Source organism: Ornithodoros turicata, unplaced genomic scaffold (assembly GCF_037126465.1).
Source record: "Ornithodoros turicata isolate Travis unplaced genomic scaffold, ASM3712646v1 Chromosome54, whole genome shotgun sequence".
NCBI classification, from domain to species: Eukaryota; Metazoa; Arthropoda; class Arachnida; order Ixodida; family Argasidae; genus Ornithodoros; species Ornithodoros turicata.
This window is the reverse complement of record NW_026999382.1, coordinates 786,676-798,526: the sequence shown is the minus strand read 5'-3', so window position 1 is coordinate 798,526 and position 11,851 is coordinate 786,676. Positions and strand designations below refer to the sequence as shown.

General features: G+C 52.1%; 3 protein-coding genes across 3 annotated transcripts; 2 read left to right on the top strand and 1 right to left on the bottom strand.

The window, feature by feature from the left end:
* The first annotated feature begins 468 nt into the window (after positions 1-468).
* LOC135374345 (uncharacterized) lies at positions 469-3,690 on the top strand. Its single transcript, XM_064607337.1, has 4 exons — positions 469-604; positions 648-805; positions 869-2,380; positions 2,440-3,690. Exons 1-4 carry the CDS (start codon positions 469-471, stop codon positions 3,688-3,690), a joined length of 3,057 nt encoding a protein of 1,018 aa, XP_064463407.1.
* Positions 3,691-3,707: 17 nt separating this feature from the next.
* On the top strand, positions 3,708-4,751 carry LOC135374344 (uncharacterized). Its single transcript, XM_064607336.1, has 2 exons — positions 3,708-3,902; positions 4,002-4,751. The coding sequence occupies exons 1-2, from the start codon at positions 3,708-3,710 to the stop codon at positions 4,749-4,751; spliced, it is 945 nt and encodes a 314-aa protein (XP_064463406.1).
* Positions 4,752-8,715: 3,964 nt separating this feature from the next.
* LOC135374343 (uncharacterized) lies at positions 8,716-10,943 on the bottom strand. The gene is made up of 2 exons (XM_064607335.1): positions 10,197-10,943; positions 8,716-10,053 (listed from the first exon to the last, which is right to left on the bottom strand). The coding sequence occupies exons 1-2, from the start codon at positions 10,941-10,943 to the stop codon at positions 8,716-8,718; spliced, it is 2,085 nt and encodes a 694-aa protein (XP_064463405.1).
* Between the last annotated feature and the right edge of the window lie 908 nt (positions 10,944-11,851).

Sequence of the window (11,851 nt, the reverse complement as noted above, 5' to 3'; positions counted from 1 at the left end):
AGAACAAAAGAAAACAGTCAAAAGACGCTGCTCCATCCCCAAGCCCCCGCCAACACGGGGACCGTTTGTGGGTCGGAGACGAATGGTCCGCGGTTGTATTCCGGTCCTCCGGAGATAACGCACATTTTGGTGACGTAGGCTGTGACGCTTACACCATCCGCGGACTTATCCCGGGGATGCGTCCCTCGTGTGAACCCACCCTAACTGCGTTTCTTGTTTTTTTCTTGTTCGAACTTGGAGGTCTCTGGACCCCAGGAAAAGGCATTAGTTTTTTAGTCGCAAAATAAACCTCGCTGAGCAAAGACGTCTTTGTGCTACGTGTCTTCTTATCGGTCCCCTTTCACCGGGCCAACGACAGCTTCACGTTGTCATCCATATATTGTGTAACGAGTGGGATATCGCAAGATATTATTCCACTACATTTTCTGGTGCCGAAACCCGGGATTACACTTGTGAAGCTCTATCGCCATGGATCGATTCAAGACAAAGCGTTCGGTTCGACGGACGAAGAACACCAAGCTGATTAACGAGGTGTGTTCCTTGCTTCAAGAGCCCGACATCACCGTGACTGCCCTCAACGGCCTTCGCGATCGTCTCATCGCAAGCAACGACGAACTGAAGCAACTTAACGTGCAGATCGACTGCAGATCGAACCTCGTTGCGCCCTGTCGGAGACTACGAGGATGAGTTTGTGAAGGCCCTGAGTGACATCAAGAGTAAGTTGGCTGCTTTACAAATGTCATCAAGCGCGTCTCCTCCTGCCAACAGCTCGGCGACCGGCCCCGAAAAGCCCCGCAACACGGGTGTAAAACTTCCTAAACTTCAGTTGATTCAGTTCAAGGGAGAATCACAGTGGCAACCGTTCTAGGAACAATTTGAAGCGACAGTCTACAACAACGATCAACTGTCGGACGTAGAGAAACTGCAATACCTGCGTTCGCTTCTGGTGGGCCCAGCAGCTGGTGCAATATCTGGATTACAGTGCACAGCAGCGTGCTACAAAGACGCGCTGGACATCCTCACCCAACGTTTTGGAGACAAACGCCGTATCGAACGTGAGCATCTCCACAATCTGAGACACCTTCCTCGCGTCAAGTCGTCAGAAGATGTTCCGGCGCTCCGAAAGCTGTACGACCGGGTCCAAACGAACACACGCGGTGTGCAATCACTTGGGGTCTTCAGCACTACATATTCCTCCATGATGGTGGACATTCTTTTATCGGTGCTTCCGTCCGACATCGTGGTTGAATATCACCGAAAGTTAAGCACAATGGAGTCCTCCTGCAGACTGGAAGATGACGCGCCCTCTGCTGCATCTCGAGGATCGTCGGGGACGGCGTCGGATGCCTCTCAGGCCTCTACAGAAATGGTGAAGCTCCTAAATTTCCTGCGCGTGGAGATCGAAAGCCGCGAACGCGCGGGTGTGTTGGACAGTAAATGGGACAACACACCCGCACCCAAACGTAAACACGGAGGGAACCCTCCATCGGCGCTAGTGCTCCACAGCACCGGCAAGGTGAGCTCCGGTTGCTTCTTCTGTGGATCAAAAGGCCATAATGCAGATGCTTGCACGGGAGACCTTACATTGGAGGAGAAGAAAAGGAAACTTGGATCATCGAAAAGATGCTTCCGGTGTACAAAGCAGGGGCACATGTCTAAGAACTGTCGGTATGGGGGAAGATGCGCAAAATGTGGTGGAAGACATTGTGTATCGCTATGTGATCCATCCTGGAAACCGAAGTTACCGCAGGATGCCGCCCAGCAGATGACCACCGCCAACGTGTTCTCCGCGAGTGATTCTCCGACTTTACCGCACACGGAGGTGCTACTTCAAACTTTCCGCGCTTGGGCTGTTACGGATCTCAACTGTGCATACGTGCGAGGCATAATTGATGGCGGTAGCCAACGAACGTTCGTCCGTGAGGACCTCGTGGACAAGCTGGGATTACCAGTAATTGGAACAACCAATATACGCCTCAATACCTTCGCAACTTCGTGCGCAGGCCATCACAGCAGAAGCTTGAGGGTTGTTCAGTTGCGTCTAAGGAGCCAGTACAAGACCACAGAACACATCCTCGAGGCAATCGCCATACCGTTCATCTGCAAAGACGTGGTACAAACTCCCATCGACGACTCTTTCGTAACGAGCTTGCGTCAACAAGGTATGGAGATTGCGGATCGTCTCCTTTTCCCATCTATCGCTGGCGTCGAGGGAATCAGCCTGCTTTTTGGTGCTGACCAGATGTGGAAGCTTTTGTGCGGGGACGTCCGTCGCTGTGAGAGCCATCCAGACCTCGTTGCCATCTCCACCGTGCTCGGATGGACATTTCAGGGACAGCACTGTACCAGAAGCACCATTACCGACGCTCCTAATGTCATGGTATGTGTGCTGCGAGCAGGGATACAAAACGATGACCATCAAACCTCCCTATACGCCAGCTATGGGAACTGGACAGTATCGGAATAACAGATGATCCAAAATCTAACACACTACAAAACGAAGAGGTCCACAGAGAACTCGAAAAAAGCATCGTTAAAATTGACGGCCACTATGTGGTCTCTCTGCCTTGGAAGGCAAATCCAAACACTTTGGACGATAACTATGCCGTTGCCGAGAAGAGGCTGCATAGGTTGGTCAACCGGCTGACCTCAAATGGCTGCCTCAGCGAATATGACGAAGCTGTCAGGGGGTACCTGAAACGAGGTCATGCTGAAAAGGCTCCGGACGCCACTGGAACACATGGGCGTGTGTACTACATGCCACATCGAGCGGTTATAAAGCCTGACTCATCATCCACCCGGCTCCGAGTGGTCTTCGACGCATCGTCGCATGCCAGTAAATCAAGTTCCCTCAAGGACCATCTGGAGAGGGGTTCCAAGATCAACTCCGACTTAGTTCCAGTATTACTCCGGTTCAGGATGAACGCAATTGCCCTGACAGCCGATATCGAGAAGGCCTTCCTTCAGATCGCCATTAACGAAGCAGATCGCGACGCTCTGCGATTCCTGTGGTTTGCTGACGTGCCGACAGTCAACCATCCGTTCCCGGCGGTGGAGGAATGGCGCATGACACGGGTGCCATTCGGGACAACCACTAGCCCATTTCTTCTAGGAGCCACCTTACAATACCATCTCAGGAATGCGCGGGATGACCAAGCGCACGTCGCGGCGATTTTGGAGCGCTCGTTCTACGTAGACGACCTTCTCGCGGGCGCCTCTACAGTGGAGGAGGCAAAGACAATAAAGGACACAGCTCAAGCCTTGATGGCGGAAGCCGGCATGAACCTAACGAAATGGAGTTCGAATTCGACGGAGCTACAGAAGTATATCAACGGCCCGAGCTCCACTGCAGCTCCATCAATAACGGAACCCGAGAACAATATAAAAGCGGGAGAAGTTTCCAAAGTACTTGGAATAGTTTGGGACCACAAGAACGACTGCTTCAGGTTCTCGGGTGAACACTTACTGGAGGTCCTCACCATCCTACGGAATACGAAACGTTCCGTACTTCAGATGTCGGCACGGGTATTTGACCCTCTCGGATTTCTCGTACCGTACTTCATCCGCGTGAAGATCTTATTTCAGCGTCTTTGGGAGATCGGTTTGGATTGGGACGATCGTTTACCAGACGGCACACTGGCTGACTGGAGATCATGGAGTTCAGAGCTGAGAAACCTACCAACCATATAACTGCTCCGCGATACCTAATGACGGGAATAAGACGGGTGGAAAATCTCCAACTTCACGTATTCACCGACGCAAGTCCGCTAGCCTATGGCGCATGTGCCTACCTCGTAGCAGAAGACAACGATAGGCAGGTCAGCGTCAACCTAGTGTTTGCGAAATCTCGTGTTCCACCGCTGAAGAAACTAACGTTACCTCGACTTGAACTCATGGGAGCAGTGATTGGGGCACGAATGGCGTCATTCTTGCGGACATCCTTCCTTGCTGAAAAGCTGCCCGTGTACTGCTGGACAGATTCCACAATTACGCTCTGTTAGATTCGCGGGACTGCCAATGCCTGGAAGCCATTCGTCGCAAATAGAGTGTCCGAGGTACAGTCGCTGAGTGACCCGGACGCGTGGAATCATTGCCCTGGCTCTCAAAATCCGGCGGACGCACTGACACGCGGAGAAACAGTCGAAACACTACGTGACAGTCAACTGTGGTGGCAGAGCTGGCTTTCAGAACAAGAAGAACATTGGCCTCGCCAGGAAGCTCACAGCACGGAAAATCTACAGCCTGTTGAAATAGAAAAACGACGACAAGAGGTCATCGTCATGACCACCGTGGTTGCACCACCACCGTTGACGACAGTGTCAGATTTCAGCTCCTACACAAAGTTACTTCGAGTCACCGCGTGGTTACTACGGTTTGTTAACAAGTGTCGGAGACAACTTCTCGCGTCTGAAACGTTTTTGACCACAGCTGAAATCAACAGAGCGGAAATCCTGTGGATCAAGCAGGCTCAGATCAACTGCTACGCGAACGAAATCCGTCATCTAGAACACGAGGGTCAGGTGCAACGTGGCTCATCGATCGCCGACCTTCAACCTTACATAGATGACAATGGATGTCTAAGAGTGAAGGGACGTCTGCACTACGCCAACATTTCAGAAGAAACGAAACACCCAATTCTTCTTCCAAAAGACAGTGATGTGACCACGCTGATCGTAAACGCTGCTCACCTACGAACGTTGCATGGTGGACTACAGTCTACGCTGTCTGATATTCGTGAGAAATATTCCTAGCGCCCGGCAGGTGGTGAAACGGACAATTTTCAAGTGTCTTATTTGTCGAAGGTGCCGATTGGAACCTGCCAGTGCTCCTACTGCGCCCCTCCCGAAAGAGCGAGTCGACCAGAGTCATCCCTTTAACGTTGTAGGGCTTGACTATGCCGGTCCGAAATTGCAGTAGCACTTTCCCGGAACGTCATTGCAGAAACTATGAAAGGTGCAGCTTTGCAGCATTTTCATATCATTGTGGAGTGGGCACCCTGGTGGGGGGGATGGTGGGAGCGGATGGTGCGCACAGTAAAGAGTTCACTTCGGAAAGTTCTCGGCAGGCTGAGCCTCACCTTCGAAGAGCTTATGACTGTATTGGTGGACATCGAGGCATCAATCAACTCCCGTCCTTTAACCTATATCCACGCGGATGCCAGCGAGCCTGTGGCGCTAACACCAGCGCACTTCCTTATCGGGAAAAGGCTGACAGCTTTGCCAGAAGTTGAAGCAACGCCAGCAGCTTCCACTCACCACTGCATCACAGAAATACAGACAACGCTTAATGAACAACTTCTGGCAGCGCTGGCAAAAGGAATACCTCCTAGAGCTGCGGTCAGCCCATTTAACGCCGGACCGCAAGTCAAAATCACTGAAAGAAGGGGACCTCGCTATCCTTCGAGAGGATAATGTGCCACGACACATGTGGAGAACGGTGCGCATTGTTGCCAGACACCCTGGAAGGGACGGGCACGTACGGGCCTACACTGTGAAGATGCCGAGAGGGACTTTCACAAGGCGGCCCGCGCAGCTACTGTATCCCTGGAGGCCTCAGAGTCGCCCACACCCTCTTAAATGAGCAATCTTTGCATGCTCTTTTTTTTTGGGGGGGGGGAAGATGTTGTAAAACTGTGTTCGGCCAAAAACGGGTCTGCAGCTGGACGGCTGCGACACGGAGTGACAAGTGGCTGTCATGACGCACCCAGGAGAAGGGGGGCACGGAACTCCAGTTTCCCTGGAAGTAGAGGGGAAACTGTCTCCCTTTTTTTCCTGTGTCTTAACTGCGTTTCTTGTTTTTTACTTGTTCGAGCTTGGAGGTCTCTGGACCCCAGGAAAAGGCATTAGTTTTTTAGTCGCAAAGTAAACCTCGCTGAGCAAAGACGTCTTTGTGCTACGTGTCTTCTTATCGGTCCCCTTTTACCGTGCCAACGACAGCTTCACGGTGTCATCCACATATTGTGTAATGAGTGGGATATCGCAAGATATTATTCCACTACACAGAATGTCCAGATCAAGTCGAATGCAGCAGTATAGCACTGATATAGTAATGGTTGGAAGGGTAACAAAATCGCCTGACGGTAAGGTACATCAAATGTAGGCTGATTTATTTTAGGTGTGAGCTGGGCAGAGCATATACTGGAGCTGTTCTTACATGGTACCTCGGTGAAAGACTTTAGAAAACTGCCATACGCTCTGGTTCGGCAGAAGAAAAAGGTTAACGCGCTACGCAGCTGCATTTCTATTGAATGCAGTTGGATGTATTCCACGTCAGTAATGATTTGAGAGCAAGATAAGGGGGGGGGCACTTCCCTAGCACTTCCCAGAACATAAGTGCAGAAGCTATAAATTTTTTTAACTCTGAAAGCCTCCTGGCAGTCCTCATGCAGACTTTACGTTGTTGCGAAGTGTAGAGGGTCACCAGTTGTAAGATTGAATTTGGAGTCACAGAAGAAAGACAACTTCTTTTACATTATGAGCCGTGTTTATTTTAGCGTCCGCTTCCTTCGGAACCCCGGTCCAGACTGCCCCCTCGTGACGCGCAAACCGGGTGTCAGGTTACACCGCGTCCGAGAGGCAGACCACGCATGCAAGGCGACCCCGCGAGTTCGAAGAAATTTACAGTGTCGCGGGTTCACGTGATCGGTCTGGCACGGCGTGTGTCTGTGAAGAAGCGGGGGCCGCGAAGGAAGTCGGTTTTCGAGAAATAATACAGCCTGTCGGCTGCTACAAGGGTCCCCCTCCTAGTGAACAAGTGAACGATATAGAAAAAGGTCGTTGTTCAAACTAGAAGGGGAAGACTTTCGGTCCCTTATAGCGTGAAACTGCGAAAAAAAAAGAAAAACATAGTACATTGCGAATATATACACTATATAGTAAATTCGTACGAATGCTCGAGAAATAACATGATTAAATAATTTAACATGAAATATTGCACTGCATAGTTGAGAGTTGAATAGAGAGTAGAATAGTTGAATAGTTGAGAGTCATGATGCAAAGTTGTCAGCATGAAGTTGTCAGTTGTGGTGACCAGTGCACACGACGGAGAGTCTGACGGCGGGCAGCTGAGCGTGTCACACTCACAATTGTCATAGGCGGAGGAGTCCCATGCGGCGTGATGTCGATGTGCGCCGGCTTTAGCCTATCGACGGAGACTGTGTCTTCGTGACCGTTGATGGAAATAACGAAATACTTGTCTCGTCGCTGTATGACGCGATATGGTCCGTCGTACGGTTGTTGCAATGGCTTGCGAGTTGCATCGTGCCGAACGAAAACGTGTGTACACGTGTTCATGTTTTCATCGATGAACACGGTGCGGCGGTCTGGTTGTCGTGGGGGTTTCGGTCGACGATCTTGTAGAGCGGACTGCAGTCGCGTGACGTAGCAGGTGGGGTCGGGAACTGCGTCTGAGGGTACGGGAACGAAAAATTCGCCAGGTAAGCGAAGTGACGTTCCATAGACGAGTTCGGCCACGCTGCAGCCAAGATCTTGCTTGAGAGCTGAACGGAGACCGAGCAGCACGAGCGGCAATCGTTCCAGCCAGTGGGATTGATCCTCAGTAGCTCGAAGGGACGCCTTGAGTTGCCGGTGAAATCGTTCCACCATCCCATTGGCAGAAGGGTGGTAGGCTGTCGTGTGGATATGATTCGTTCCTAGCGTCCTGCAAAGTGCTTGGAACAGACGGGATTCAAATTGGCGTCCACGGTCCGTCGTGACTGTGGAGGGAACGCCAAAGTGTGATATCCACCCCGACATGAAGGCACTGATGTCAGGTATAGGCACAGCTTCCAACCAGCCGGTGAAACGATCGACCATCGTGAGCAGGTAACTGCGTCCGCCAGATGACGGTAGAGGTCCAACGATATCGATATGGACTTGGTCAAATCGTTTGTCTGGCGGTATGAAACGTGACAAGGGTGTGACGGTGTGCCTTTGCACTTTGGACTTTGGGGGGAATTGTGACTAGACGCTGCGTTGCACGAATCCCAGGATGCGAAAGGGAATGCAGCGAGTCGAACACTTGGCGTCGGAATCCAGCAGGTACGAATGGACGTGGTGTTCCTGTCGACATGTCACAAATGAGCGTTTGTGCGGACACAGGTAGGGCGACTTCCTGGCAGTTGGTGGAAAGTGAATTTCGGAAGGCTTCCAACTCGATGTCCTCACGTTGCGCTGTAGCCATGGCAGCGAAATCGACAGCGGGAGACGGGGAAGCAGCGATGGCGTTGACGTCGAGGCGCGATAACGCGTCGGCAACGACGTTGCTACTTCCGCCGATATGCTGGATGTCGGTGGTGAATTCACTCGCGAAGGACATGTAACGAAGTTCTCGTGGTGAATGATTGGAACTGCCGGACTTGATGGCAAATGTGAGGGGCTTGTGGTCAGTAAAGATGGTAAACTAACGTCCCTCCAGGAAATGACGGTAATGCTTGACAGCCAGATACACTGCGAGCAATTCGCGGCCGAATGTGCTGTATCTGGTTTCAGCAGGTTTCATCTTCCTGGAGAAGAATCCGAGTGGTTGCAAATGTCCATAGTCATCTCGTTGGTGAAGTGCGGCTCCGACAGCTTTGTGCGAAGCGTCAACCATGAGACACGTTGGAGCACCAGGACGAGGGTGGGCCAATCGTACGGCATCGGAAAGGGCTTGTTTTGCTAGGTCGAACGCATTTTTCGCTTGAGGGTTCCATTCCACGGCACTGGTTGGATTGCGTTAGCTCGTCAAGAGGTTGTGAAGAGGCTCGAGAATTTGGGCGCAGTGAGGAATGAACCGTCGGTAGAAGTTCACAAGTCCCAAGTATTCTCGCAGCTTTCGACGGGTCGATGGTAGGGGAAAGTCTTTGATGACATCGACTTTCTCTGGCAGCGGTGTTATGCCGTGTCCATCAATGCGATGGCCAAGGAATTCCAATGCATCTACGCCGAAGATGCATTTAGCGGCGTTGATCACTACGCCGTTGTCCTGCAGTCGTTGGAAAAGCAAGCGAAGGTGATGTTCATGCTCTTCTTCTGACGTGCTGGCGACCAGGATGTCATCGACGTACGCGAAGCAGAAGTCGAGTCCGCGTAACACATCGTCGATGAATCTCTGGAAGGTCTGAACGGCGTTACGTAGGTCAAATGGCATACGGACATACTCAAAGAGACCGAAAGGTGTTATGATGGCCGTTTTGGGAATGTCTGCAGACTCTACCGGGATTTGGAAGTAGGCCTTCATGAGGTCAATCTTGGAAAACATTGTGGCACCATGTAGATGAGATGTGAAGTCTTGGATATGTGGGACTGGATATCTGTCCGGAACGGTGATGTTGTTCAACGCACGGTAGTCTCCACACGGCCTCCAGTCGCCAGGATTCTTTTTGGGGACCATATGCAGGGGGGATGCCCATGGGCTGGAAGACGTGTGAACGATACCCATCTCCAACATATGGTCGAATTCACGCTTAGCAATCGCAAGACGTTCAGCAGGGAGGCGTCTTGGACGAGCGTGTGCAGGCGGACCGCTCGTCACGATGTGGTGAGTGACGTTGTGACGCGCTGGCGTAGGAGATGGTGTAGCACGCACAACATCAGGAAAGTCTCGCAGAAGAGATGAGAATCGAGTAGATGTCGAAGGGAGGAGAAACGTAGATCCGATGGGGGAGTAAGCAGATGGCACGCCGCAGATGCTCAGGGTGGTGGAATTGTCCACGAGCCTCTTCCGGCGTACGTCAACGAGGAGATCGAAGAACTTGAGAAAGTCGGCACCGAGAATGGCGTGGGGTAGATCAGCAATAACGAATATCCACTGAAATGTTCTGCGAAGTCCTAGGTTCAGAGTCAGTGAACGTTCTCCGTAAGTGGCGATGGCAGAGTGGTTCACTGCGCGCAACTTGTACTCTGGAGAGCGCAAACGACGGTCTTGTGGGGTCGGCGGGATGATGCTTACGTCAGCACCAGTGTCCACAAGGAATCTCGTACCGTAGCACTTATCAGCAACGAAGAAGAGACGGCTTTCACATTCCCCGGCAGCACCAGCCGTCGTTAGTGGCTGGGAGTTGCGTTTCCCGATCTTGCACAGGGTGGGCGGCAACGTTGGGCGGCGTCACCAAAGGTGCGGTGGTACCAGCACATGGTACTGTTGGCGGCCGGTGAAGCTGAGCGAGTGCGACGGGACCGCGATGGTGTTCGACCGGGTTGGCGTGTCGTACGGACGAATCCTTGCATATTGGCGACCATGTTTGTCAAGTGTGCTACAGTGCTCTGTAGTTGCTGGACGTTGGTCGTAAGTGCTGCGATAGATTCGGACACTGGCACAACCTGTTGAATAGGTGGCGTGTGTGACGCACCGGTGCTTGAGCTCGACGCTGCGGCTGCGTCGACCGACGCGATCGGAGATGTTGACTGAATCGAAAGTTCCAAGATACGGTCAGCGAGACGTGCCTGGTCATCGATGCTGATATCGCCTGCTGCTGTAAGCACCATGCGCACTTGCGATGGCAGGCGCTGCAAAAACAACTCACGCAGAATCGTGTTGTCCAGTGTGTTGGAGCCAAGAAGTTGCTGCATGCGTCGCAAAAGTTGCGACGGCTTCCTGTCACCTAGTTCCTCCGCGATGAGGAGCTGTTGAAGACGTCGTTGTTCCGACGCTGCTGTCCGTCGAATCAAGTCCTCTTTCACTTTGTCGTACGGGTTGTGCGGAGGAGGTGACACGATAATGTCGCGCACTTCTGCAGCAATCTCCGGTGGCAGAGCACTAATTACATGTCCGTATTTGGTGATCCGCATGCAAATTCCACGTGCGCGGAATTGTGCTTCGACTTGGCACAACCAAAGTTCGGGATCAGACGGCCAATACTGGGGAAGTTTCAAACTCACGGCTTGAATATGATGTTCGTGAGCTGGAGTCTGGGCGGGAGTCTGGGCTGCGGTACCATTGGCGGGTTCGGTGTCACCAGGCATGGCGATGTGTGGCGGATGAAGGAGCGAAGGCGACTAAGTAGAAATCGGAAGGAGCCAAGCGAAGTGGAGCGTAATCCAGAATCACAGGGCGGACGATGATGAGCAGAGAAGCGTGTAGAGAAGGTGCACAAAAGTTCCAAGTCCGGAGTCACCAATTTGTTGCGAAGTGTAGAGGGTCACCAGTTGTAAGATTGAATTTGGAGTCACAGAAGAAAGACAACTTCTTTTACGTTATGAGCCGTGTTTATTTTAGCGTCCGCTTCCTTCGGAACCCCAGTCCAGACTGCCCCCTCGTGACGCGCAAACCGGGTGTCAGGTTACACCGCGTCTGAGAGGCAGACCACGCATGCCAGGCGACCCCGCGAGTTCGAAGAAATTTACAGTGTAGCGGGTTCACGTGATCGGTCTGGCACGGCGTGTGTCTGTGAAGAAGCGGGGGCCGCGAAGGAAGTCGGTTTTCGAGAACCAATTTGTTGCGAAGTGTAGAGGGTCACCAGTTGTAAGATTGAATTTGGAGTCACAGAAGACAGACAATTTCTTTTACGTTATGAGCCGTGTTTATTTTAGCGTCCGCTTCCTTCGGAACCCCAGTCCAGACTGCCCCCTCGTGACGCGCAAACCGGGTGTCAGGTTACACCGCGTCCGAGAGGCAGACCACGCATGCCAGGCGACCACGCGAGTTCGAAGAAATTTACAGTGTCGCGGGTTCACGTGATCGGTCTGGCACAGCGTGTGTCTGTGAAGAAGCGGGGGCCGCGAAGGAAGTCGGTTTTCGAGAAATAATACAGCCTGTCGGCTGCTACAACGTATACAGTGTGTTCAAAATTAAGCTTTCACGAGCGCTACGCAAACACAGCGATGACAGGAAACCGGATGATAACTTTACGCTAGTTGTGTAAGAAACAGGT

What these genes read in the sequence shown, in the direction of transcription:
- LOC135374345 (XM_064607337.1), top strand. Translation starts at nt 469, where the DNA reads ATGGATCGATTCAAGACAAAGCGTTCGGTTCGACGGACGAAGAACACC. An exon ending in TCGCGATCGTCTCATCGCAA is followed by an intron (nt 605 to 647) that starts GCAACGACGAAC and finishes GATCGACTGCAG; the next exon opens with ATCGAACCTCGTTGCGCCCT. An exon ending in CCGACGCTCCTAATGTCATG is followed by an intron (nt 2,381 to 2,439) that starts GTATGTGTGCTG and finishes CCTATACGCCAG; the next exon opens with CTATGGGAACTGGACAGTAT.
- LOC135374344 (XM_064607336.1), top strand. Translation starts at nt 3,708, where the DNA reads ATGACGGGAATAAGACGGGTGGAAAATCTCCAACTTCACGTATTCACC. An exon ending in GACTTGAACTCATGGGAGCA is followed by an intron (nt 3,903 to 4,001) that starts GTGATTGGGGCA and finishes ACGCTCTGTTAG; the next exon opens with ATTCGCGGGACTGCCAATGC.
- LOC135374343 (XM_064607335.1), bottom strand. Translation starts at nt 10,943, where the DNA reads ATGCCTGGTGACACCGAACCCGCCAATGGTACCGCAGCCCAGACTCCC. An exon ending in TCGCCAATATGCAAGGATTC is followed by an intron (nt 10,054 to 10,196) that starts GTCCGTACGACA and finishes ACCCTGTGCAAG; the next exon opens with ATCGGGAAACGCAACTCCCA.